General features: G+C 44.9%; 1 protein-coding gene across 1 annotated transcript in view; it reads right to left on the bottom strand.

The window, feature by feature from the left end:
- The window catches only part of LOC140730899 (uncharacterized), a 76,139-nt gene extending 54,298 nt beyond the window's left edge, over positions 1–21,841 (bottom strand). Inside the window, exon 1 of the mRNA XM_073051925.1 lies at positions 21,682–21,841. Coding sequence (XP_072908026.1) covers positions 21,682–21,750 — 69 coding nt within the window. The 5' untranslated portion in view covers positions 21,751–21,841. The remainder of the gene's footprint in view (positions 1–21,681) is intronic.
- Positions 21,842–25,147: the final 3,306 nt, after the last annotated feature.

Raw genomic sequence — 25,147 nt, 5'->3', positions numbered from 1 at the left:
TCTCACAACCATCTGAGTGAAGAACTTTCCCTTCCTGTTCCCCTTAAACTTCTCATCTTTCTCCCTTATCCATGATGTCTGGTTCTAGTCCCACCCGACCTCAGTAGAAAAAGGCTGCTTGCATTTACCCAATTTATACCCCTCATAACTTTGTATACCTCAAATCTCCTCTCAATCATCTACATTCTAAGGAACCTATTCAATCTTGCCTTTTAACTTAGGTGCCCCAGACCCAGCAACAGTCTTGTAAACTTTCTGTACTCTTTCAACCTGGTTTACATCTTTCCTGTAGGTAGGTGGCCAAAACTTCATACAATACTCCAAATTAGGCTTCACCAACATCTTATACAGCTTCAACGTAACATCTATCTCCTGTACTCAATACACTGATTTATGAAGGCCAAGTGCCAAAAACTTTCTTTATGACCTTCTCTACCTGTGACACCACTTTCAATGATTCATGGACCTGTTTTCTCAGATCCCTTTGTTCTACCACACTCCTCACTGCCCTACCGTTCATCGCTTAAGACCTACCTTAGCTGGTCCTATCAAAGTGCAAAACCTCACTCTTGTCTGCAGTAAATTCCATCTGCCAGTTTTCAGCCCATTTTTCCAGCTGATGTAGATCCTCTGCAAGCCATGATTGCCTTTCTCGTTCACCACTACACCAATCATGGCATAATTCAGAAATCTACTGATCCAGTTTACCACATTATCAACTGGTCCAGTTGACCTCATTATCATCCAGATGATTGATATAGATGACAACGAACCCAGCACTGATCCCTGTGGCACAACACTAGTCACAGGTCTCCAGTCAGAGGTAATCATCTCCCACAAAGCCAATGTCTAATCCAATTTACCACTTATTCCTGAATACGGAGCGACTGAACCTTTTTGACCAACCTCCCATGGGGGATCTTGTCAAATGCCTTGCTAAAGTCCACGTAGACAACATCCATTGCCTTTCCTTCATCCACTTTCCTGGTAATTTCCTCGAAAAAGTTTATAAGATTGGTTAGAATGATCTATCACGCACGAAGCCCTGCTGACTATCCTTAATCCGTTCTATTTGCTGAAACAGAATGTTATTTTTGAGTTTACTGGATACTAACATAGATACTTAAGGTTTACACATACTATCTACCTGTAGCATTTACTGGTCGGAATCTTAAACTTCCCTGCAGGAAACTTAACTTTAAGTTCTTACTTGTTTGTGTTTATTCACTTGTGTGAATGGAACAGTGCTGTGACTGCACTGTATTTTGTTGTTTTTCAGTTTCTCACAATGCCAATGCCATTGAGTCTGCAGTGAAAGCACGGAGGCAGGACGCTATACCCTGACTCTCATGTTGTCTTTGAATGGGGTTTGGCTGGCTGGATAGTTGATGTTAGCACCTCAGCGAGGGAAGTACAAACACAAGTAAAAACGCCTCGTCCTAGACTTCAGTCAAAGGTGCTCACTTTGATGTGTTCTGTTTCTGATATTAAATTCAGCAGCTGCAATTTACTTTAATAACTGAAAGTAAATCTGACTCTCTGAAGTGAAGCGTGCTTGCCAGCAGAGGGGTAGTTCAGATTACTTGGCTTTAAAGGCCATGAAGTAACGTTTGATGATGGCTCACAGACCAAGGGCTCAGGCTGCTGTCTAAACGCGACACCACAAAGACTCCTCCTGTTGCACACACATGTTGGCAAAGATCAAGAGGGCAAGTGCCATGTTCAGTAAACCGCAGTTCCACAAGGTTGACTTCCACTGCATCGGCACGTCACCAGCACGAACAGCAGCGTGGCACGGACCTGCTAGTGCCAGACTTCAGGGAGCATACGCGCCAAGGTTAAGGCACAGAGGGAGGAAACCAGCAACAACCATAAAGTGACACACAAAATGCTGCAGGAACTCAGCAGGTCAGGCAGCACCTATAGAAATGAGTAAGTAGTCAACATTTCGGGCCAAGACCCTTCTTCAGGACTGGGGGAGAGGGGTAATAGACACCTGAACTAAAAGGAGGGGAGGGGGAAGGAGGCGAGCTGGAAGGTGATAGATGAAGCCAGGTGGGTGGGAGAGGTAAAGGGCTGCAGGAGAATGAAGCTGATGAAACTAGGTAATGATAGAGAACTACAAGATTATAAGGCTAGTAGGAAGGAGCTTAAGAATGAAATTAGGAGAGCCAGAAAGGGCCATGAGAAGGCCTTGGCGGACAGGATTAAGGAAAACCCCAAGGCCTTCTACAAGTATGTGAAGAGCGAGAGGATAAGATGTGAGAGAATAGGACCAATCAAGTGTGACAGTGGAAAAATGTGTTTGGAACCGGAGGAGATAGCAGAGGTACTTAATGATCTTTTGGAAAGGATCGAGTTAGATAAGTCACCGGGACTGGATGGGATGTAACCCAGGCTACTGTGGGAAGTGAGGGAAGAGATTGCTGAGCCTCTGGCAATGATCTTTGCATCATCAAAGAGAGAGGTTCTGGAGGATTGGAAGGTTGCAGATGTTGTTCCCTTATTCAAGAAAGGGAGAAGAGATAGCCCAGGAAATTATAGATCAGTGAGTCTTACTTCAGTGGTTGGTAAGTTGATGGAAAAGATCCTAAGAAGCAGGATTTATGAACATTTGGAGAGGCATAATGATTTGTAATAGTCAGCATGACTTTGTCAAAGGCAGGTCATGCCTTACGACCTTGATTGAACTTTTTGAGGATGTGACTAAACACATCGATGAAGGAAGAGCAGTAGATGTAGTGTATATGGATTTCAGCAAGGCATTTGATAAGGTACCCCATGCATGGCTTATTGAGAAAGTAAAGAGGCATGGGATCCAAGGGGACATTGCTTTGTGGATCCAGAACTGACTTGCCCACAGAAGGCAGAGTGGATATAAACGGGTCATATTCTGTATGGATTTCGGTCACCAGTGGTGTGCCTCAGGGATCTGTTCTGGGACCCGTACTCTTCGTGATTTTTATAAATGACCTGGATGAGGAAGTGGAGGGATGGATGTCACAAAGGTTGGAGGTGTTGTGGATAGTGTGGAGGGCTGTCAGAGGTTACAGCGGGACATTGATAGGATACAAAACTGGGCTGAGAAGTGGCAGATGGAGTTAACCCAGATAAGTGCGAAGTGGTTCATTTTGGTAGGTCAAATATGATGGCAGAATATAGTATTAATGGTAAGACTCTTGGCAGTGTGGAGAATCAGAGGGACCTTGGGGTCCGAGTCCATAGGACACTCAAAGCTGCTGCGCAGGTTGACTCTGTGGTTAAGAAGGCATACGGTGCATTGGCCTTCATCAATCACGGGATTGAGTTTAAGAGCCAAGAGGTAAAGTTGCAGCTATATAGGACTCTGGTCAGACCCCACTTGGAGTACTGTGCTCAGTTCTGGTTGCCGCACTATAGGAAGGACATGGAAACTATAGAAAGGGTGCAGAGATTTACAAGGATGTTGCCCGGTTTGGGGAGCATGCCTTATGAGAATAGGTTGAGTGAACTCGGCCTTTTCTCCTTGGAGCGACAGAAGATGAGAGGTGACCTGATAGAGGTGTATAAGATGATGAGAGGCATTGACCGTGTGGATAGTCGGAGGCTTTTTCCCCAGGGCAGAAATGGCTAACACGAAGGCACAGGTTTAAGGTGCTTGGAAGTAGGTACAGAGGAGATGTCAGGGGTAAGTTTTTTTTAATGCAGAGAGTGGTGAGTGCATGGAATGGGCTGCCAGCGAAGATGGTGGAGTTGAAAACGATAGGGTATTTTAAGAGACTCCTGGACAGGTACATGGAGCTTAGAAAAATAGAGGTCTATGGGTAAGCCTAGGTAGTTCTTTTTTTTAAAATTTTTTTTAAATTAGTTCTTCAAAACATTTTACAAAATTAAAAACCCCAAATCCCAATGAGGAGCATTAATACAGAGCAAGGTTAAGCATACAATAACAATATGCTACAGAAGAAGAGAATTTAACAAAAAAAGCACCTAAATTAAAGACAAGTGAGCTTAGTGTCCTCCCCAAACCCCACAACACAAGAAAAAAAAACACTTCCAGATCAACCACCACACAATATAGAGAGTATAAGTCCGGACAGTCAAACTCCCAGACTGTGAATACACTTAGCAACAGAGGATAATAATGCCTACTACCAGAAAAAAAAGGGAGCTGAAAGCAAGGGACCGAAAAGAAAAAAAAACCCTAGTCAAGAGGAAGGTTATGAAAGTACTTGATAAAAGGCCCCCAGATCTTATGGAACTTTAAATCCGAATTGAGAACTGAATAATGAATTTTTTCGAGGTCCAAGCAGGCCATAATGTCGTTAAGCCATTGCGCATGAGTGGGCGGGGCAACATCTCTCCATCTAAGGAGGATCAAGCGTCTCGCCAGGAGAGAGGCAAAGGATAATATTCGGCATTTGGTCGGACCCAGACATAAATCTGTCTCGCCCCAAAAACCGAACAGAGCAATTAAGGGGTTAGGTTCTAGGTGCTGATTCAGAATACCCGATAGTGTAGTGAAGACATCTTTCCAGAATTTCTCCAAGCTAGGACAGAGCCAGTACATATGGATGAGAGAGGCCACGCCCCTCTTGCATTTATCACAGAGCGGACTAATGCCAGGGTAGAATCGAGATAGTTTAGATTTAGACATATGGGCTCTATGAACAATCTTAAACTGTAAGAGACAATGGCGAGCACAAAGAGAGGTTGAGTTAACCGATTTGAGAACTGAGTCCCAGCTCTCCTCGGATAAGGAGATATTTAAATCCTGCTCCCAGGCCATTTTAATTTTATCCACAGGGGCCCGTCGTAAGGCTGCTAGTTTATCTTGGATAATTGAAATTAAACCTTTACCTAGTGGATTAATGGAGAGAAATAGGTCCATAGCATTTTTCACAGGCATTTCAGGAAAGTTAGGAATTAAAGGAGCAGTAAAGTGTCGGATTTGGAGATATCTGAAAAAGTGAGCGTTAGGCAGGTTGAACTTAACAGAGAGCTGTTGAAAAGAAGCGAAGCGGTTATCAATGAAGAGATCTTCAAAATGTCTAATGCCCTTCCTGTACCAAACATGGAATGCTGAATCGAACGTGGTAGGTAAAAAAAGGTGATTGTGTGCGACAGGGCTAGAAATGGAAAACCCCTGGAAACCATAGCATTTCCTGAACTGAGCCCATATACGCAAAGTGTGTCTAACCAGAGGATTAGCTATTGATCTGGGCAGACTGCTAGGGAGTGCAGAGCCAAGAAGTGCAGATATAGATAATTCTTTAGTGGAGCTCAACTCCATTGCCACCCAGTTAGGGCACTCGGGTTGACCGTGGAAGAAAGACCAGAAGGCAGCACAACGTATATTAGCTGCCCAGTAATATAAGCGAAAATTAGGTAAAACCATGCCACCCTCTTTTTTAGATTTTTGGAGGTGGATTTTATTAATTCTAGAGCGCTTATTCTGCCACAGATATGACAAAATAATAGAGAGCCTAGGTAGTTCTAAGGTAAGGACGTGTTCAGCACAGCTTTGTGAGCCGATGGGCCTGTATTGTGCTGTAGGTTTTCTGTGTTTCTAATATTTGGGAAATTAAAATCTCCCACCACGATAACCCTGTTATTATCACATCTTTCCAGAATCTGTCTCCCTATCTGTTCCTCAATATCCCTGTTACTATTGGGTGGTCTATAAAAAAAAACACCCAGTAGAGTTATTGACCCCTTTCCTGTTCCTAACTTCTACCCACAGAGACTCAGTAGACAATCCCTCCATGACTTCCTCCTTTTCTGCAGCTGTGACACTATCTCTGATCAGCAGTGCCATGCCCCCTCCCTGTCCTTTCTGAAACATCTAAAGCCTGGCACTCGAAGTAACCATTCCTGCCCCTGAACCATCCAAGTCTCTGTAATGGCAACAACATCACAGCTCCAAGTACTCATCCACGCTGTAAGCTCATCCTCTTTGTTCATGATACACCTTGCATTAAACAGCATTATGAAGGACCCCATGCATCCCTCATACAATCTCTTCTCCCTCCTGCTGTCTGGGAAAAGGCTCCGAAGCATTCGGGCTCTCACGACCAGACTATGTAACAGTTTCTTCCCCCAAGCTATCAGACTCCTCAATACCCGAAGCCTGGACTGACACCTTGCCCTACTGTCCTGTTTATTACTTATTGTAAATGCCTGCACTGTTTTTGTGCACTTTATGCAGTCCAGTATAGGTCTGTAGTCTAGTGTAGCTCTGTGTTGTTTTTTTCTACGTAGTTCAGTCTAGTTTTTGTACTGTGTCATGTAACACCATGGTCCTGAACAACGCTGTCTCATTTTTACTATGCACTGTACCAGCAGTTATGGTCGAAATGACAATAAAAGTGACTTGACTTGATCTCAAACCATCTGTGTGTCCCTTCTCTATCACCTGCCTATCCTCCCTCTCGCAGTCTACAAGCTTTCTCTATTTGTGAGCCAACCACCCCTTCCTCCATCTCTTCAGTTTGGTTCCCACCCCCCAGCAATTCTAGTTTAAACTTGGCAAGTAAATACAGCCATAAAGTCATTGCCTCTATGCAGCAAGTAACCATCGCAATCCGCCACGTGGGAGGAATTCCTGATAGCCTAACGTTTTGATTCCGATCCCATTCCTGTTCCGATGTATCGATCCATGGCCTGCACTTGTGCCTCAGGGTGGAGGAGCAACACCTGAGATTCCATCTCAGTACCTCCAACCTGATGGCATGAATATCGGCTTCAGAATCTAGTTTATTATTACCGGCATTTGTTAACTGAGCAGCAGCAGTTCAATGCAATACGTAATGTAGCAGAGAGAAAAGAAGTTTTAAAAAAATAATAATAAATGAACAAGTAGATTAATTGCGTATATTGAATAGATTTTAAAAAGTGCAAGAACAGAAAAAAAGTGAGGTCGTGTTCACTGGTTCAATGTCCATTTAGGAATCAGATGGCAGAGGGGAAGAAGCTGTTTGCTGAGTGTGTCTCTTCAGGCTTCTGTACCTCCTACCTGATGGTAACAGTGAGAAAAGGCCATGCCCTGGGTGCTGGAGGCCCTTAATAATGGATGCTGCCTTTCTGAGATACCCTCCCTAAAGATGTCCTGGGTACTTTGTAGGCTAGTGCCCAAGATGGAGCTGACTAGATTTACAACCTTCTGCAGTTTCTTTCAGTTCTGTGCAGTAGCCCCTCCATACCAGACAGTGATGCAGCCTGTCAGAATGCTCTCCACGGTACAAATATAGAAGTTTTTGAGTGTATTTGTTGACATGCCAAATCTCTTCAAACTCCTAATAAAGTATAGCCGGTCTTGTCTTCTTTATAACTACATCGATATGTTACGACGCAAACACGAGAAAATCTGCAGATGCTGGAAATTCAAGCAACACATAGAAAATGCTGGTGGAACACAGCAGGCCAAGCAGCATCTATAGGAAGAAGCACAGTCGACGTTTTGGGCTGAGATCCTTTGTCAGGACTAACTGAAAGAAAAGATAGTAGGAGATTTGAAAGTTGGAGGGGGAGAGGGAAACTACTTTCAAATCTCTTACTATCTCTTCTTTCAGTTAGTCCTGACGAAGGGTCTCCGCCCGAAACATCGACTGTACTTCTTCCGATAGATGCTGCCTGGCCTGCTGTGTTCCACCAGCATTTTATGTGTGTCGATATGTTGGGACCAGGTTAGATCCTCAGAGATCTTGACAGCTAGAAACTTGCTCATTCTGACGTTGAGTGCCAGGTTGTTGCTGCGGCACCATTCCACTATTTGGCATATCTCCCTCCTGTACGCCTTCTCGTCACCACCTGAGATTCTACCAACAATGATTGTGTTGTCAGCAAATTTATAGATGGTATTTGAGCTATGCCTAGCCACACAGTAATGGCTATACAGAGAGTAGAGCAGTGGGCTAAGCACACACCCCTGAGGTGCACTGGTGCCGATTGTCAGCAAGGAGGATATGTTATCACCAATCCGCACAGATCGTGGTCTTCTGGTTAGTAAGTCGAGGATCTAATTGCAGAAGAAGGTAGAGGCCCAGGTTCTGCAACTTCTCAATCAGGATTATGGGAATGATGGTATTAAATGTTGAGCTATGGTTGACGAACAGCATCATGACGCAAGTGTTTGTGCTGTCCAGGTGGTCTAAAGCCATGTGGAGAGCCACTGGGATTGCATCTGCTGTTGACCTGTTGTGGCGATAGGCAAATTGTAATGGGTCCAGGTTCTTGCTGAGGTAGGAGTTCATTCTAATCATGATCAATCTCTCAAAGCATTTCATCACTGTAGATGTGAGTGCTACCGAGTGATAGACATTAAGGCAGCCCACAATATTCTTCTTAGGCACTGGTATAATTGTTGCCTTTTTGATCCAAATGAGAACTTCCACCCATAGCAGTGAGAGGTTGAAAATGTCCTTGATTACTCCCGCCAGTTGGTTGGCACAGGCTTTCAGAGCCTTACCAGGTACTCCATCTGGAATTTGCGCCTTGCGAGGGTTCACTCTCTTTAAAGGCAGCCTAACATCGGCCTCTGAGACAGAGATCACAGGGTCATCAGGTACAGCAGGGATCTTCACAGCTGTAGCTGTGTCCTCCTTTACAAAGTGTGCATAGAAGGCGTTGAGTTCATCTGGTAGTGAAGCATCGCTGCCATTCATGCTATTGGGTTTTGCTTTGTAGGAAGTAATGTCTTGCAGACTCTGCCAGAGTTGCCAGGCATCCGATGCCCTTGAAATAGCCCTCGGCAAATCATACCTGGTTATCTAATATAGGCCTGGGTTGCCAGACTTGAATGCCTCAGACCTAGCCTTCAGTAGATGACGTACCTCCTGCTTCACCCACAGCTTTTGGTTAGGAAATGAACAGTAAGTTTTTCTCCTTCCAGTGAACAAATTTCCCCTTCCCATTCCTCTATTCCCCACTCTGGCCTTTTACTCTTCTTACCTGCCTGTCACCTCCCCCTAGGTCCACTCCGCCTTCCCTTTCTCCCTCGGTCAACTCTCCTCTCCAATTAGATTCCTTCTTCTCCAGCCTTCACCTTTTCCACGCACCTGGCTTCACCTTTCACCTTCCAGTTCACCTCCTTCCCCTCCCTACCCTTTTGCCTGTCAGTCCTGAAGAAGAGTCTCAGCCCATAACATCAACTATTCAGCTACCGGGACGTCCCACTTGTGGCAGATGGTGCAGAGGTGCTCAACGAAGCCACCCCCCCCCCCCCCAATTTACGACAGGTGTCACCAATGTAGAAGAGGCCACATCAGGAGCACCAGACACAACAGACAACCCCAGCAGATTCGCAGGTGAACTGTCGTTTTTGTTGCATGCCACGTCAATACACCACAGTAAATTCCTAATACATTTTCAGTAAAGATACAGTATTTGGTAATTAAATTTGATCCTTGATAAAGTTTAAACACAAGTCTTGGGCCGAACCACCGACTGCTCATTCATTTCCATGGATGCTGCCTGACCTGCTGAGTTCCTCCAGCATTTTGTGTGTGTTGCTCTGGATTTCCAGCACCTGCAGACTTTCTGGTGTTTAACATTCAACAATTATAAAGAATGAAGGATTATATAAAATTTAAAGTTAATGGACAGATATGGAATAAATGTGCATAAAAACAAATACCAGCATGTACTTGCAATGTAAGCAGCATTATAAACAGTGGTTCAAACAACCTACAGTACATCGCAGTGACCGAGGTAACAGAGAGGGACGGGGTGGCTAACTAGAATGGTTGATCAGATTAACTGTACGCACGACAAGCTTTTCACTGCATCATGGTACACATGACAATAACAAACCAATACCAATTCAGTTTGAGAAGCAACGAGATCCAAGAACACCAACACCCTCTTTGTGGGACTCCTCACTTGGTTACACACGGACCCAGCCCCACACCATTGCATCCACTTCACCACATCCTGTTGCATCATCCACCCAGCCTACCACACAGCTCACAATTATTCTACCCACAACCTCATCTCTACAGGGAATCAGTACTCTCCATACCCCCTCCTCCCCCCCGTTTAATCCCTCTATCGTACAACATCCTACACTAAATGAAACACGATCTCTGAGGAAAGCAGCATCATGATTACTCTCACTACAAGCGCTTTGCCAGTCTTGATTAATAGTATCTGCTATTTATTTCTTCTCCGTAGACGCTGCCTTCACTATATGTCCTTTGTCCAAGGTACACAAGCCCTCAAGTCCAGGAGTCACCCACTCAACATTTCAGTAACAACATCTTCTCCCTGGCAGATTTCCTAATGGACACTGAACCCATGAACACCATCTCAAAGCTGAAAGTACATTTATTATCAAAGCACGTACAAACCTTGAGATTCATCTCCTTACAGACAGCCACAAAACAAAGACGCCAAAAAGAGCCCATTAAAAAAAAACTATCAAGCACCCAAGTGTGCAAGGAGAAAAAGCACAAATTGTGCAGGTAATAAAAGGAAGGAAATAGCTTTCAGAACTGAAGCTTATTGAAGATAGTCTCTCCACACTCAGTTCAGTGCAGAAGCGAGTAAACATCATGGAGCAGCAAACTGGACCGGCCCTCACATCCTGACCTTTTCAATCTGGCTCAGGACTGAAATCACCCAAACATCAAGTGGCTCCTTGTTCTCGGACCTGAGCTCTGTCACTTCGATGTGCTCTGGGGCCGTGATCCCACGGCCTCAATTTGGCCCGTACCCGACCTTCCCAATTCGGCCTGGAGCTTAAATCGAAACTCGAGTCTTTCTCGCCAACGGAGGCTCTACCTTGCCTCTGCTCACCTCAAATCTGCCTTGCCTCAGTTCTGCCGCATTGAGTCCAAAGAGAAGTTATAGACTACTGTTTGTGGCCATCGTTTATCAGGAAAAGTGTTACAAATAAAGTATTTAGTTGTTTTGTTTGGTGCCAATAAGTAGCTGCTGAGTTTCAATAACACCATCTTAAACCTCACTATTTGTGCTCTTCCTGCATTACTTATTTTTAAATATATTCTTTATTGTAATTTATAATATTTTATGCATTGCATTGTACTGCTGTCACAAGGCAACAAATTTCATGACTCATGTCAGGGATAATAAACCTGTTTCTAATACACACACAGTACTGTGCAAAAGTCCTGGGCACATATATACAGCTGGGGTGCCTAAGACTTTTGCACAGTACTGTATTTGTCATCGTGGAGCGGAGAGTGAGTTTGTAAATCAGGCTAGAGCAAAGGATGTTGGGAATGGCGAGGGTGGAGCACTACAGGAGGGTGTGGGGCAGGGGCAGAGAAATATTCCCACTACCTATGGACTCACTTTCAAGGAATCTTCATCTCATGTTCTCAGTATTCATTGCTTATTTATTTATTTATTATTTCCTTTTTTCATATTTGTGCAGTTTGTTGTCTTCTGCACTTTGATTGCAAACCCTAGTTGGGTGTTCTTTCATTGATTCTGTTATAGTTATTATTCTATAGATTTATTGAGTATGCCCACAGGAAAATGAATCTCAGGATGGTATATGGTGACTTTGATAATAAAGTACTTTTGATAATAAAATTTACTTTGAAAGCAAGTTTGTAAATCTGTTGAGAGCAAAGGGTGTGGAAATGGCGAAGGTGTGGTGCCATGGTAGGGGTGTGGGACAGGTGGCAGAGAGGGGGTGCCAGGGGAGGGGTGTGGGCCAGGTGGCAGAGAGGGGGTGCCAGGGGAGGGGTGAGGGACGGGTGGCAGAGTGGGAGTACCAGGGGAGGGGTGTGGGACAGGTGGCAGAGAGGGGGTGCCAGGGGAGGGGTGAGGGACGGGTGGCAGAGTGGGAGTACCAGGGGAGGGGGTGTGGGACAGGTGGCAGAGAGGGAGTGCCAGGGGAGGGGTGTGGGACAGGTGGCAGAGAGGGAGTACCAGGGGAGGGGTGGGGGACAGGTGGCAGAGAGGGGGTGCCAGGGGAGGGGTGTGGGCCAGGTGGCAGAGAGGGAGTGCCATGGTAGGGGTGTGGGCCAGGTGGTGAGAGGGAGTGCCAGGGGAGGGGTGTGGGACAGGTGGTGAGAGGGAGTACCAGGGGAGGGGTGTGGGACAGGTGGCAGAGAAGGGGTGCCAGGGGAGGGGTGTGGGCCAGGTGGCAGAGAGGGAGTGGGAGAGGTGGCAGAGAACGTGAGCCAGGGAGGGAGTGGGACAGGTGGCACAGAAGGAGTGGGAGAGGTGGCAGAGAACGTGAGCCAGGGAGGGAGTGGGACATGTGGCAGAGGAGTGCCAGGGGCGGGGTGTGGGACAGGTGGCAGAGAGGGAGTGGGACAGGTGGCAGAGAGGGAGTGGGACAGGTGGCAGAGAATGTGAGCCAGGGTGCAGGCGATGGCAGCGTGGGAGCAGACACACCCTGAGACACCAGGCAAAGGCATTTGATTTATTGATCATTACAGAATGTCTCTCTGGTGCTTCCCACTCCCTCCCCTCTCCCTTCCCCTTTTCCCAACCATGATCCCCTCTCCCTGCCCCCTTCCCACTCTCAGTCCACAATAGAGACCCAGATCAGAATTCAGGTTTATCATCACTCACATGTGTTAAAAATTTTTTGAAACAGCATCACAGTGCTGTGCAAAAATCTTAGGCTCTCTGGCACAGTACTTTATGCACAGGTGTAATGAAAAATTTGCCTGCAGCAGCATCATAGGCACTGATTTCTAAATGGACATTGAACCCATGAACACTGCCTCACTACTTTTTTTATTTCTATTTTTGCACAAAAATATTATTTCTATTTTAACTATTTAATATATACTTACTGTAACTCAGTTTTCTCTATATCATGTAACACATTGCACTGCTGCCACAAAAACTAACTTCACGACATATGCCAGTGATATTAAACCAGATACTGATTATCAGATAAGCAGAGTTCACAAAGTTTACAAGAAAGAATCACACTTAGAGCAAAAAGAAAGACACTGCTTGTGGATCTGTCTCGTGGCAGATCCCAACCTCACACGCTGTCTGGTCTCTGAGGAATCTGTATGTTGTGTGAATGAGATTGTGGGTTTCCGCACAGCTCTTTGCTCTTCAGAGAAACAGAACCATGTGCTGGTAGGTTAACCGGTCGCTGTAAACTACATATTAATGACATAAAGAATCAAAAGGCAGCTGATGGGAGAGAATAATTTGAAGAGTACAGGTCAGTAGGTAGATACGAATTGGAGCTATGGGATTGTTCCCATAGTTACCAGTGGGAAAGCTGGTTTATTATTACTTCTGAGCCCATGTCTTGTGGTCTTATTATTGTCACATGTACCGAGGTACTGTGAAAAACGTGGTTTTTTTATGACGTCTTTACAGATCATCTCATCACATCAGCAGTACACGGGAAAACAATAACAATGCGGAACAAGTGTTACAATTATCGAGGAAGTGCAATGCAGACAGACAAATAATGCGCACGGGCCATAATGAGGTAGATCGTGAGGTCAAGAGTCCATCTTATCGTACTAGGGGACCGTTCAATCATCTTCTAACTGCTCAAAGTTCAAAGTAAGTTTATTATCGAAGGACATCGATGCCACCATATAGATTTGTTTACTTGTAGGCATTCTCAATAAATCTATAGAAAAATAACCATAACAGAATCAGTGAAAAGCCCGACCAACTTGAGTGTTCAACTGGAGTGCAGAAGACAACAAACTACACAAGCACAAAAAGAATGAAATAATTAATAGATATTGAGAACATGAGAGAAACAGTACTAGAAAGAGAGCCAACACGAGGAAATCTGCAGATGCTGGAAATTCAAACAACACACACAAAATGCTGGTGGAATGCAGCAGGCCAGGCAGCGTCTATAGGGAGAAGCACAGTCGACGTTTCGGGCCGAGACCCTTCGTCAGGAAAGAGAGCCAACTGGTTGTGGTAACACTTCAATGATGGGGCGAGTGAAGTTAACACCTTTGGTTCAAGAGCCTGACGATTGAGGGGTAATAACTGTTCCTGAATCTGGAGGTGAGTCCTGAGGCTCTTATACCATCTTCCTGATGGCAGAAGTGAGAAGAGAACCTGTCCCGATGATGGATGCTGCTTTCCTGGAACCGTGCTCAGTGGTGGGGAGGGTTTTACCCCTGATGGACTGCACCGTATCCACTACTTTTTGTAGGATTTTCCGTTCAAGGGCATTGGTGTTTCCATACCAGGCTGTGCCACAACCTGTCAACATACTCTCCACTGCACACCTATGGAACTTTGTCAAAGTTTCGGATGTCATGCCGAATTCTCCGTAAACTCCTAAGGAAGTAGAAGCACTGCCATGGTTTCTGCATTTCTGCACTTATGTGCTGGGCCCAGGACAGGTCCTCCGAAATGCAAACACCAAAGGATTTAAAGTTGCTGACCCTCTCCACCTCTGATCCTCTGATGAGGCCTGGCTCTTGGACCTCTGGCTCCAAACCAACGTGGAAATTTAAAAAAACTACAGATAATAGAATTCTGAAATAAAACACAGAAAACGTGGGAAATATTCAGCAGGTCAGGTATGTGGATAGAGAAACAGAGCTAATGTTCCAGATATGGCATCATCTGCCAAGACTGGGAAAGGGGAAAAAATAAGTTTGTTTTCAGTAATGGAGAAGATGGGGCAGGAATGGGCAGAACAAATGGATGAAAACTCTTTACAACTTGCTCTCAGAGTTAAGTTCTATTTGCACAATGAGTCTTTTTTTTGCACAGTGGTTGTCTATCAGCCTTTATGTAGAGATTTTGTAAATTCTATTATATTTCTTTACTTTCCTGTAGTTGCCTGCAAGAAAATTAATCTCATGGTAGTATATGGTAATATACGTACATTAATAATAAATTTAGTTTGAACTTTTGAGACTGTGAGAGCAACATTCGATTAAATCAAGATGCATTTAATTGTGTCTTTAGGACTGGGTAGAGAGAGAGAGAGAAATATTGAGTTTTTGTGGCTGGACTTGAAAAGGGCTGTTCACTCACGATCCCCGTGCAATCTGACAGAGCTCAAGCAGTTTTGTAAAGGAGAATGAGATAAATTGCAATGTCCAGATGTGCAAAGCTGATAGAGATCCATCCACACAGACTCAAGGCTGTAATTGCTGCCATAGGTGCATCTACTAATAGATGCAAGGGATGAATACTTACTTATTAAGTCCACTGTGATTCAATGCTGTAATACAAGAGGGTGAATACTTTGATGGGCACTGTATATTCATCACAAATAGCAGAGCTCCCAGCAGAGATTCCTGCAAAATTCCACTAATTGCAGACCTCCAACTCAAGCAAATCTCTTCAAAGACTACCCTCTGTTTCCTATGCACAAACCTGTTTCCTACTGAAGCCAAACAGCCAATTTGCTGCATGCTTTTTATTCTGAATTAGCCTCTCATTGTCAAACACATCCACTGCCCTAGCCTCAATCTCTCTCATCGCCTTGCCAAAAAACTCAATCAAGTTGGTAAGGGACGGCCATCCTGAGCCTTATCTATAGCTATCCTAAAGTGAAGGAGTTGTGGTCACTGTTCCCTAACCGTTCACCCACTGACAGGTCAGTCACCTGGCCAGGCTCAATATCCAACACCAAGTCCAGTATAGCCCCTCCTCTCACTGGACAGTCCACACATTGATTTAAGAAACTTTTATGGAAACACTTAAATTCTGCCTCATCTAAGCCTCTTGCATTAAGAAGGTCCCAGTGTATATCAGGAAAGTTGAAATCCCCCATGACAACAACCCCATTATTTCTATACATTTCCTTAATCTGATGTGGAAGCTTTAGAGAGGATGCAGATGAGATTTGCCAGGATGTTGCCTGGATTAGAGAACATATCTTATGAGGAAAGGTTGAGTGAGCAAAGAAGGATGGCAGGTGACCTAATAGAGGTGTTTAAGACGATGAGGGGCATAACTCGAGTGGACAGCCTGAGACTTTTACCCAGGGTAAAAATGGCTAATACAAGGGGACATAATCTTATGATTGGAGGTAAGTATAGAGAGGAATATTACAGGTAGTTGTTGTTTTCTTTAAAAACAGGGGTACATGGAACCAGAGGTGGTGGTAGAGGCAGATACATTAGGGACATTTAAGAGACTTGTAGATAGGTACATGGATGAAAGAAAAAAGGATATGGGGAAGGGAAGCACTGGATTGATCTTGGAGTAGGTTAAAACCTTGGCACAACATAATGGGCTGAAGGGCTCGTTCTATGACTATAGTTAGAGAATTGCATGGTGCAGTACATCACTGACCACCTCACACCCAAACCAGTTCTATGAACCACTAACTGGGGAACTTAGCAGGTCGAGCAGCATCCTTGGGCCAAGAGGGACAAGCAATACTTTGGGTCAAATGGCTACATCACTGTTGACAGTTCCTTTCCTTTTTGCCCTCCCTGCTCCTGCCCCCCCCCCCCCCCACTGCACAGTCCCCGCTCAACCCGCTTATGTCCTGCGGCAGATTTTTTGTTGCTCCAGACTCCAGCATTACAGTGTCCGAACAAGGTGCGTCACTGCACGGTACAGAAACTACACTTCAGCAGGCAGGAAGGCTGTCCAATGGGCAGTCAAAACTGCCCAAAGCATCACAGGTGCCAGCCTACCCACCATCGAGAACATGTATACAAAGGTGCCAGAAAAGGGCCAGTGACATCAATAAAGGAACCCACTCTTTCCATGTCCATGATTGTTCCTGGCCAATTTTTCTACAGAAGTGGTTTGCCATTGCCTTCTTCTGGGCAGTGTCTTTACAAGATGGGTGACCCCAGCCATTATCAATACTCTTCAGAGATTGTCTGCCTGGTGTCAGTGGTCACATAACCAGGACTTGTGATCTGTACCAGCTGCTCTCATGGCTTCACATGACTCTGATCTGGAGGGAGGGGAGGGGCTATGCAGGTGTATCTTATGTACCAATATTTAAGGTGTTTTTTGTGCTGCATAGGATCCAGAGTAACAATTATTTCATTCTCTTTTACATTTGTGTACTGGAAATAAAGAGTTCAATGAAGTGGGAGATGGCACCAGAGACAGACTTCTTTGAGTTCATCTGTGAAACTATTTAAATTCTCTTTAATGTCTCTCCCTTCCTTTTCAAGGTAGCAGGGGTCCTGTGATCTACACCCACACTCAAAATGCGGCTCTTCACGGCAGTATGTTCCTGCTTCCGCAGCTCTCCGAGCAGCTTAGTGTTTGGTATCTCCAGGAAGACATGGAGCAACCCGATTCCTTGCCGATGTCGTGGGACAGCAGAACATCAAGACAGCAGGTGTGGCTGTTGGGTGCCTCTGCACTCAAATGATCTCTCTCTCTCTCAAAAGATGATGAGAGAGAGAGTTTGTTGCTGATCCTCAAGTCAGGGGAACTCTGCAGTGATCGAAACAGCCAGCTGTATGTCTCCCGGCTTGCTGTGGAAGGAGTGATATCTTCCTGCCCCTGGTTAGTGAGAGAGAGTGCCTCTGGGATGTTGAACTCTTGGGATGGACAGGGGTTTTGGACAGAATCGAGATTATTGTTTGCATGGTGTTGTGGTCCTGACGAAGGGTCTCGGCCTGAAACGTCGACAGCACTTCTCCCTATAGATGCTGCCTGGCCTGCTGTGTTCCACCAGCATTTTGTGTGTGTTGTGGTGGGGGAGACTGATGCTTTCTGCTGGAGTAACTGGAGGAGGGGGGCTTTGGGATTCTACATTTTTCTGTTATTCATTTTACAGGGTTTCACATGCGTGTCTGTGAAGAGTAAGAATTTCAGGTTGTATACATTCCCTGAAATTATATGTAACCATTGAACAAGCTTGAGTTTGCCGTCTCATGTCTTCAGTTCTATAAGGTACCGATTCCCTGCCTCACTCCCACCCCCAGCCCAGGGGCATTTGCTGAACAGCAGTGGAATGGCCCTCCCCCCAACCACAGTGCACTCTGGGACCAACCACAATAGGCATCTGTTACTGTGGGAAAATGGTCAAATTGATAACGCTCCCCTCCCTGCCACAATGCTGGGCAAATGTCTTCTTCTTGACTATATGTTCAACTAACTTGGAACCCAATTAGAACCCATGCAAGCACTGATTTCTAGATCAAAACAAGTTTTTCCACTTCCAATGATCTTGAATTAGCCCTTCCTTTGTAAATTTGCAGGGCAAGGTGAGGAAGCACACAACTGTTCTCGCAGAAGGATCAGAAGTGGAAAGAGTGAGCTATTTCAAATTCCTGGGTGTAATTATCTCTGAGGACCTAACCTGGTCCCAACATATTGATGCAGATATAAAGGTGGCAAGACAGTGGCTGTATTTCATTAGGAGTTTGAGGAGATTTGGTTTGTTATCTAAAACACGCAAAAATTTCTACAGATGTACCATGAAGAGCATTCTAACTGGCTACGTCACCGTCTGGTATGGGTTGGGGTGGGAGGGGGTCTACTGCACAGGATCAAAGCAAGAGCTGTAAACTCAGTCAGCTCCATCACGGACTCTAACCTCTGTAGTATCCAGACATCTTCTAGGAGCGATGCCTCAAAAAGGCAGTGTCCATCATTAAGGACCCCCATCACCCAGAACATGCCCTCTTCTCATTGCTACCATCAGGGAGGAGGTACAGAAGCCTGAAGGCACACACTCAGTGATTCAGGAACAGCTTCTTCCCCTCTGCCATCCGATTTTTGAATGGACATTGAAGCTATGAACAAACACTACCCGAATATTTTTTTAAATTTCTGTTTCTGCACTACGTATTTTAACCATTTAATATATACTTACTGTAATTCAGTTTTCTTTTTCCTCTCTATCATGTATTGTATTATACTGCTGCCACAAAGTTAACATATCTCATGACATATGCTGGTGATATTAAACCTGATTCTGATACGTCAACATCATTTTGATTCTTCACAAATTCTACTTCAGCCTGGATGTGAGAGGAAGGGAGTTAGTCACGGGGCCAGCAACCCCATCCCGTAAAAGACCTCATCCCTGAGAGAGGAAAGATCTTCACCTAGAAGGCGAATGATGTCATGTGAAGACAGACACAACTCTGTGGACACCACAGGGCGAATCATCCTTCTGTCATCCAGGACCACCACAAGACTGGCCCAGGACAGTGGACTCTGGCCAGCTGTTGTCACCTGTAGGAGGGATGGGCTGAACTAACAAACCACTTGTTTTAACTTTGGGCACCTTTCCAAGACCGGAATGTGTCATTTGGAGACTGCAGAAACATTTAAAACCATAGTTTCAAACAAAAATTTGAAAAGATTAGTTCATAAAAATACATATTTTTAAAAATGCGGTCCTGGAGATGTTACTCCTGAAGCCAGCAGATTGTAGAAAAACAACCCTCTGGTTAATTAATGCTCTTCAAGGGAAGAAATCAACATTTATTCTTCACCACCACCATAGATTTCTGAATGGACAATGAACCCAAGTACACTATCTCCTTTTTGCATTTATTTAATTATACAGTACTGTGCAAATGTCTTAGGCACATATATACAGCTCGGGAGCCCAAGACTCTTGCACACTGCAGTAATTTTATGTATTCCACTGTACTGCTGCCATAAAAAAAAAACAAATTTCATGCCATACGTGAGTGATGATAAACCTGATTCTGATATGGGTCTCTACTGTGGATTGAGAATGGGAAGGGGGCAGGGAGAGGGGAATCATGGTTGGGAAAAGGGGAAGGGAGAGGGGAGGGAGTAGGAAGCACCAGAGAGACATTCTGTAATGATCAATAAACCAATTGTTTGGAATCGAATGACCTTGCCTCATGTCTTCGGGCTGGGTGTGTCTGCAGCTATGCCACCCCACCCCCCTGCCCCTGGCACTCCTCCTCTGCCACCTGTCCCACACCCCTCCCACGGCGCTCCACCCTCACCATTCCCACATCCTTTGCTCCCACAAGATTTACAAACCCACTCTCCACTCCACAAATACAGTACTCTGCAAAAGTCTTAAGCACCTTCGCTATACGTGCCTTAGACTCTTACACTGTCTGTAAATGCAAAAATAAATCATGGAACCTTTTCTTGTTTAACCAACGAGATGCTTAATTTCTATCTTGGGGTGCTTAAGACTTCTGCATACTACAGTATGTAAATTTCTTGCTGTAATTTATAGTTTTTATTAATATATATTGCAATGTACTGCTGCCAAACGAATTTCACGACATATGCCAGTGATTCTGATCTGGTCAATACTGTACTACATATATTGCAGAGTACTGTATGTACATTTCTTTGTAATTTATATTTTTCCTTCTGTATTGCAATGTTCTGATTCCACAAAACAAGGCATTTCACGACATATGCCAGTGATATTAAACCTGATCCTAATCTGCTCTCCTGATTCAGGCTCATTAGAAAGGGACTTCAACTCTACCAGGTGACTTATTGTTAACCGGGTTCTCGGGTAAGGGACGGACAACAAACACTGCCATTGCGAACAAAGAAAAAGGCGTATATGGACCATTTTACACCCGTACACGTCTACACAATGCTGTGAACAGTCCGAGACACAGCCTGAACAGATTTAACGCTCTCACTTTTTAATGAGATCAGTTCAGAAAAACAACAGGGCGGGAAGAGGCAGAGATATTACCTAAAGTAGGCGGCATGGGGGAGCGGGGTGGGGGGGGGGGGGAATAACTGGGTCTCCATAACAGCGGCTTCATATTAATGCCGATATATTGTCACCCGGTGCTCTATCGACATTTCCACGTGTCCTGCACGATAGGGGATACAACACGGGAGGGGTGGATGAAAGGGTGATCAAAAACAGCCCTCGGGTCTCGCTGTTACCGAAACAAAGGCAACATTTATCGCAGCCCCTTCGGCCAATATAATTAGAGGGGGAGGAGGAGGTGGTTTAAAACGGGAAGAGCAAAGAAGGCCATTAAAATGGGGGTCACTTGATATGCTGACTCCCCCGCACCCCCCGTTTTAAAACGCGTTACAAAAGCTCCATTTATGAAGGAGTAAGACAGGCAGATATGTACACCTCCAGAGCCGGAAAGTTTATTTCCCCTCCCGGCCAGGGAAGGAAGGTTTACAAAGGGACTGGATTACCGGGCACTCCAGAGGCCAGTGTGTGTATTTTCTCGTAGCCCCGTGAAAACAATCATCGTCAACACAGTCACGGACTCCAGAGGCAGCCTGGACAGTTTACAGATGTTAGACAGTCTGTGGGAATAATTGAAACATTCCCCGCTCTCTGATGGTATTCGTAATGACTAAAAAAAAGGCGCCTCAGGAACCAAAACAGTCGCTTAAAGACAAAAAAAGCCCCGATTTTAAATGGAAATCATTCACCAGACCCGCAAGAGATTTATTTTAAATATAAGTCACAAGATTTCATCAATAATAAATTGAAATTTCTATTTCAAATATTTCAAACATCATCTTTCAACAATTCAATACATAGGTGCTCGACGCGCAGCCTTGTAAACATACAACTCTAAAGTCGCGAGCAAGATTTCGTTCACTCATTGTCGAAAACATTTTTCCCAAAATGCCGATCAAAGTTGCCACAAACGAAAAGCCCCCCTCCGCTAAATGCAAAGTTGCAAGTTTTAACAGCGCCTTTCAAAACAATTGAACTCAATTACAACTGCTATGCAACCGTGCATGAGAGAGTGGGATGGGTACTTAAAAGAGAAAAAATACATAATTGTTCCGAGTTACGGTTTGTCTAAAGCTCCCGTGTATTTCTCTTTTGCCCCCACCTACCGTGCGGGTTGCAGCCGCTACACCCCAGGTTATCACCAGCGCCGCGATTCGAACCAGTCTCCCTGCCATCGTCCCCGAGCAGGGAGTCCTTCTGGCTGGCGTGTCCTCCGCCAGTTCATTCACCTGTGTGTGAGTGAGGAACAGGGAAGCGCGTTCCCGGCGCTGCTCGCACACTGTGAGGTGGAAGGAGGGCGGGGTGTTTGGTGTCCGGGGCCGCGCTTCGAGCAAGGCGTTTCTTAAAAGGGCAATAGACGTCTGCGATTGCAAAAATAAGGTCTGTTAAAAAGACCAGGGAGGCTGGTCAGGGATACTGAAACTGGCGAACAGTTTCAAGAGGTTTTTCTTTCTCTCTCTTGCAGCTGGGAGAAAAGCACGATTTTTTCTCGCCGTATTTATTGTTACAAACTGTTCACAATCTGTCACATTGTGTCCGGCAGCCTTAACCTTGTTCAGAGGAGATCTCTACAGATATGCCGTGGAGGGCAGTCTAACTGGGGGAAGGGGAGGGGAGGGGGGCTACTGCACAGGATCGAAGTAAACTGCAGAGAGTTGTAAACTTAGCTCCATTATGAATAGTAACCTCCATGTATCTAGGCCATTTTCAAGGAGCGGTGCCTCAGGAAGGCAGCGTCTATCATCAAGAACCCCCACCACCCAGGACATGCCCTCTTCTCAATGATACCATCAGGAAGGAGGTACAAGAGCCTGAAGGCACACGCTCAATGATTCAGGAACAATTTCTTCCTCTCTGCCATCCGATTTCTGAATGGGCATTGAACCCACGAACAGTACTTCACTGCTTTTTAAATTTCTATTTTCCCTGTTTATTTAACTTAGCTATATATATATATATATATATAGATATAGTAATTCACAGTATTTTCTATTATTATGTATTACATTGTACTGCTGCCAGAAAGACAACAAATTTCATGACATGTGCCTGTGGTATTAAACCTGATCCTGATTCTGTTTATTAAATTACCTGATGCCAGTAGAAGGTATCTGCAGTTAATATGATGTTGCTAGCAAGACCAGAATTTATTGCCCATCTCCCAATTACCCTTGGTAAGCTGCAGTATCGAACCACTGCAGACATCCAGGTGGAGATGCTCTCACCTTGCTGTACTGGAGGGAGTTTGGGGATTCAGACCCAGCCAACAATTGTGTTCAGTTCTGGTCACCTCATTACAGGTGCAGAGGAGATTTACCAGGATGCTGCCTGGATTAGAGAGCTTGTCTCATGAGGTTGAGCAAGCTAGAGCCCTTCTCTTTGGAGAGAAGAAAAATGAGAGGTGACTTGATGGTGGTGCCCAAAATGACAAGAGATGTAAATTGAGCGTTCAGCCAGAGACTTTTTCCAGGGTGGAAATGGATAATACCCGCAGGCAGAGCAGTGGTGTAGAGGCTAGCACAACGCTGTACAGTACAGGTAATGAGGACTCCCAAGTCCCTTTACAGCTCAGAATGTGACATTTTCTTCCTGTTTGGAAAAAAGTCTACACTTTTATTCCTTCTACCAAAGTGCATAATCATACTGTATCCCATCTGCTACTTGTTTGCCCATTCTCCTAATCTGCCTCAGACCTTCTGCAATCTCCCTGCTTGCTCAACACTACCTGTCCCTTCATCAATCTTTGCATCGCCTGCAAAAATGGCCACAAAACCATCAATTCCTTCATTCACAGCATTGACATGCAACGTTAAAAGAATCGGTTCCAACTCAGAACCCTCACCAGCAGACAACCAGAAAAGGCTCTCTTTATTCCCACTCTTTGCCTCCTGCCATCAGCCAATTCACAGTCCATGCTACTATTTTTCCTGTAATTCCATGCGTAGGCTCTTGTTTAGCAGCCTCATACAAAAAAAACATTCTGAAAATCTAAGTACACAACATCTGCCAATTCTCCTTTGTCTATCCTGCTTGTTATTTCTTCAAAGAATTCCAACAGTTTTATCAGGCAAGAGTTTCCCTTAATCAGAATCAGGTTTAATATCACGAGCATGTTGTAAAATCTGTTAACTTTGCAGTAGCAATACAGAGCAATACATGATAATACAGAAAATTTTTTAGAGATAGTATATATATTAAACTAAATAAGTAGTACAAAACAGGGGAAAAGTAGTGAGGTAGTGTTCACGGGTTCAATGTCCATTTGGGAATCAGATGGCAGAGGGGAAGAAGCTGTTCCTGAATCACTGAGTGTGTGCCTTCAGACTTCTGTACCTCCTTCCTGATGGCAGAGGGGAAGAAGCTGTTCCTGAATCACTGAGTGTGTGCCTTCAGACTTCTGTACCTCCTTCCTGATGGTAACAATGAGAAGATGAGTGATGGGGGTCCTTAGTGATGGACACCACCTTTTTGAGGCACCTTTTTGAGTCCTGGATACTATGGAGGCTAGAGCCCATGATGGAGCTGACTAATTTTATAATTCTCTGCAGCTTATTTTGATCCTGTGCAGTAGCACCCCCCTCCCCACACACAGACCAGACGGTGATGCAGCTAGTTCGAATGCTCTCCATGGTACATCTGTAGAAATTTGCAAGTATTTTAGGAAACATACCAAATCTCCTCAAACTCCGAATGAAATATAGCCGCCGTCTTGACTTCTCCATTGCTGCATCGATATGTTGAGACCGGGTTAGGTGCTCAAAGATGTTAACACCCAAGAGCCTGAAATTGCTCACTCTCTCCACTTCTAATCCCTCTATGAGGATTGGTTCGTGTACACTTGTCTTACCCTTTCTGAAGTCCACAATCAGCTCTTTGGTCTTACTGACACTGAGTGCAATGGTCTCTGCCTGAAACCTAGACTGTATTTTTTTCCATAGTTGCTGCCTGGCCTGCTGAGTTCCTCCAGCATTTTGTGTGTGCTGCTTGGATTTCCAGCATCTACAGATTTTCTCTTGTTTGTTGAGTGTAAGATTGATGCTGAGACACCACTCAACTAGCTGGTGTATCTTGCTCCTGAATAGCCTCTCATCACCATTTGAGTTTCCACCAATAATGGTTGCATTATCAGCAAATTTATAGATGGCATTGCAGCTGTGCCTAGCCTCACAGACATGGGCATAGAGAGTATAGAGCAGTGGGCTAAGCACACACCCCTGAGGTGCACTAGTGTTGATCGCCAACGAGGAGAAGATGAGTATAGAGCAGTGGGCTAAGCACACACCCCTGAGGTGCACTAGTGTTGATCGCCAACGAGGAGAAGATGTTATTACCAATCCACACAGATTGTGGCTTTCTGGTTAGGAAGTCGAGGATCCAGTTGCAGAGGGAGGTACTGAGACCCAGGTTCTGGAGCTTTCTGATCAGAACTGTGGAATGATGGTGTTAAACGCTGAGCTGTGGTCAATAAACAGCATCCTGACATAGATATTGTCCAGGTGATCCAAGGCTTCATGGAGAGCCATTGAAATCACATCTGCCGTTGACCTATTGTGGTGAAAGGCAAATTGCAAT

Source organism: Hemitrygon akajei, chromosome 7, assembly GCF_048418815.1.
Source record: "Hemitrygon akajei chromosome 7, sHemAka1.3, whole genome shotgun sequence".
In the NCBI taxonomy this organism is placed as follows: Eukaryota; Metazoa; Chordata; class Chondrichthyes; order Myliobatiformes; family Dasyatidae; genus Hemitrygon; species Hemitrygon akajei.
The sequence above is the reverse complement of the archived record's forward strand: the minus strand, read 5'-3'. Positions and strand labels throughout refer to the sequence as shown.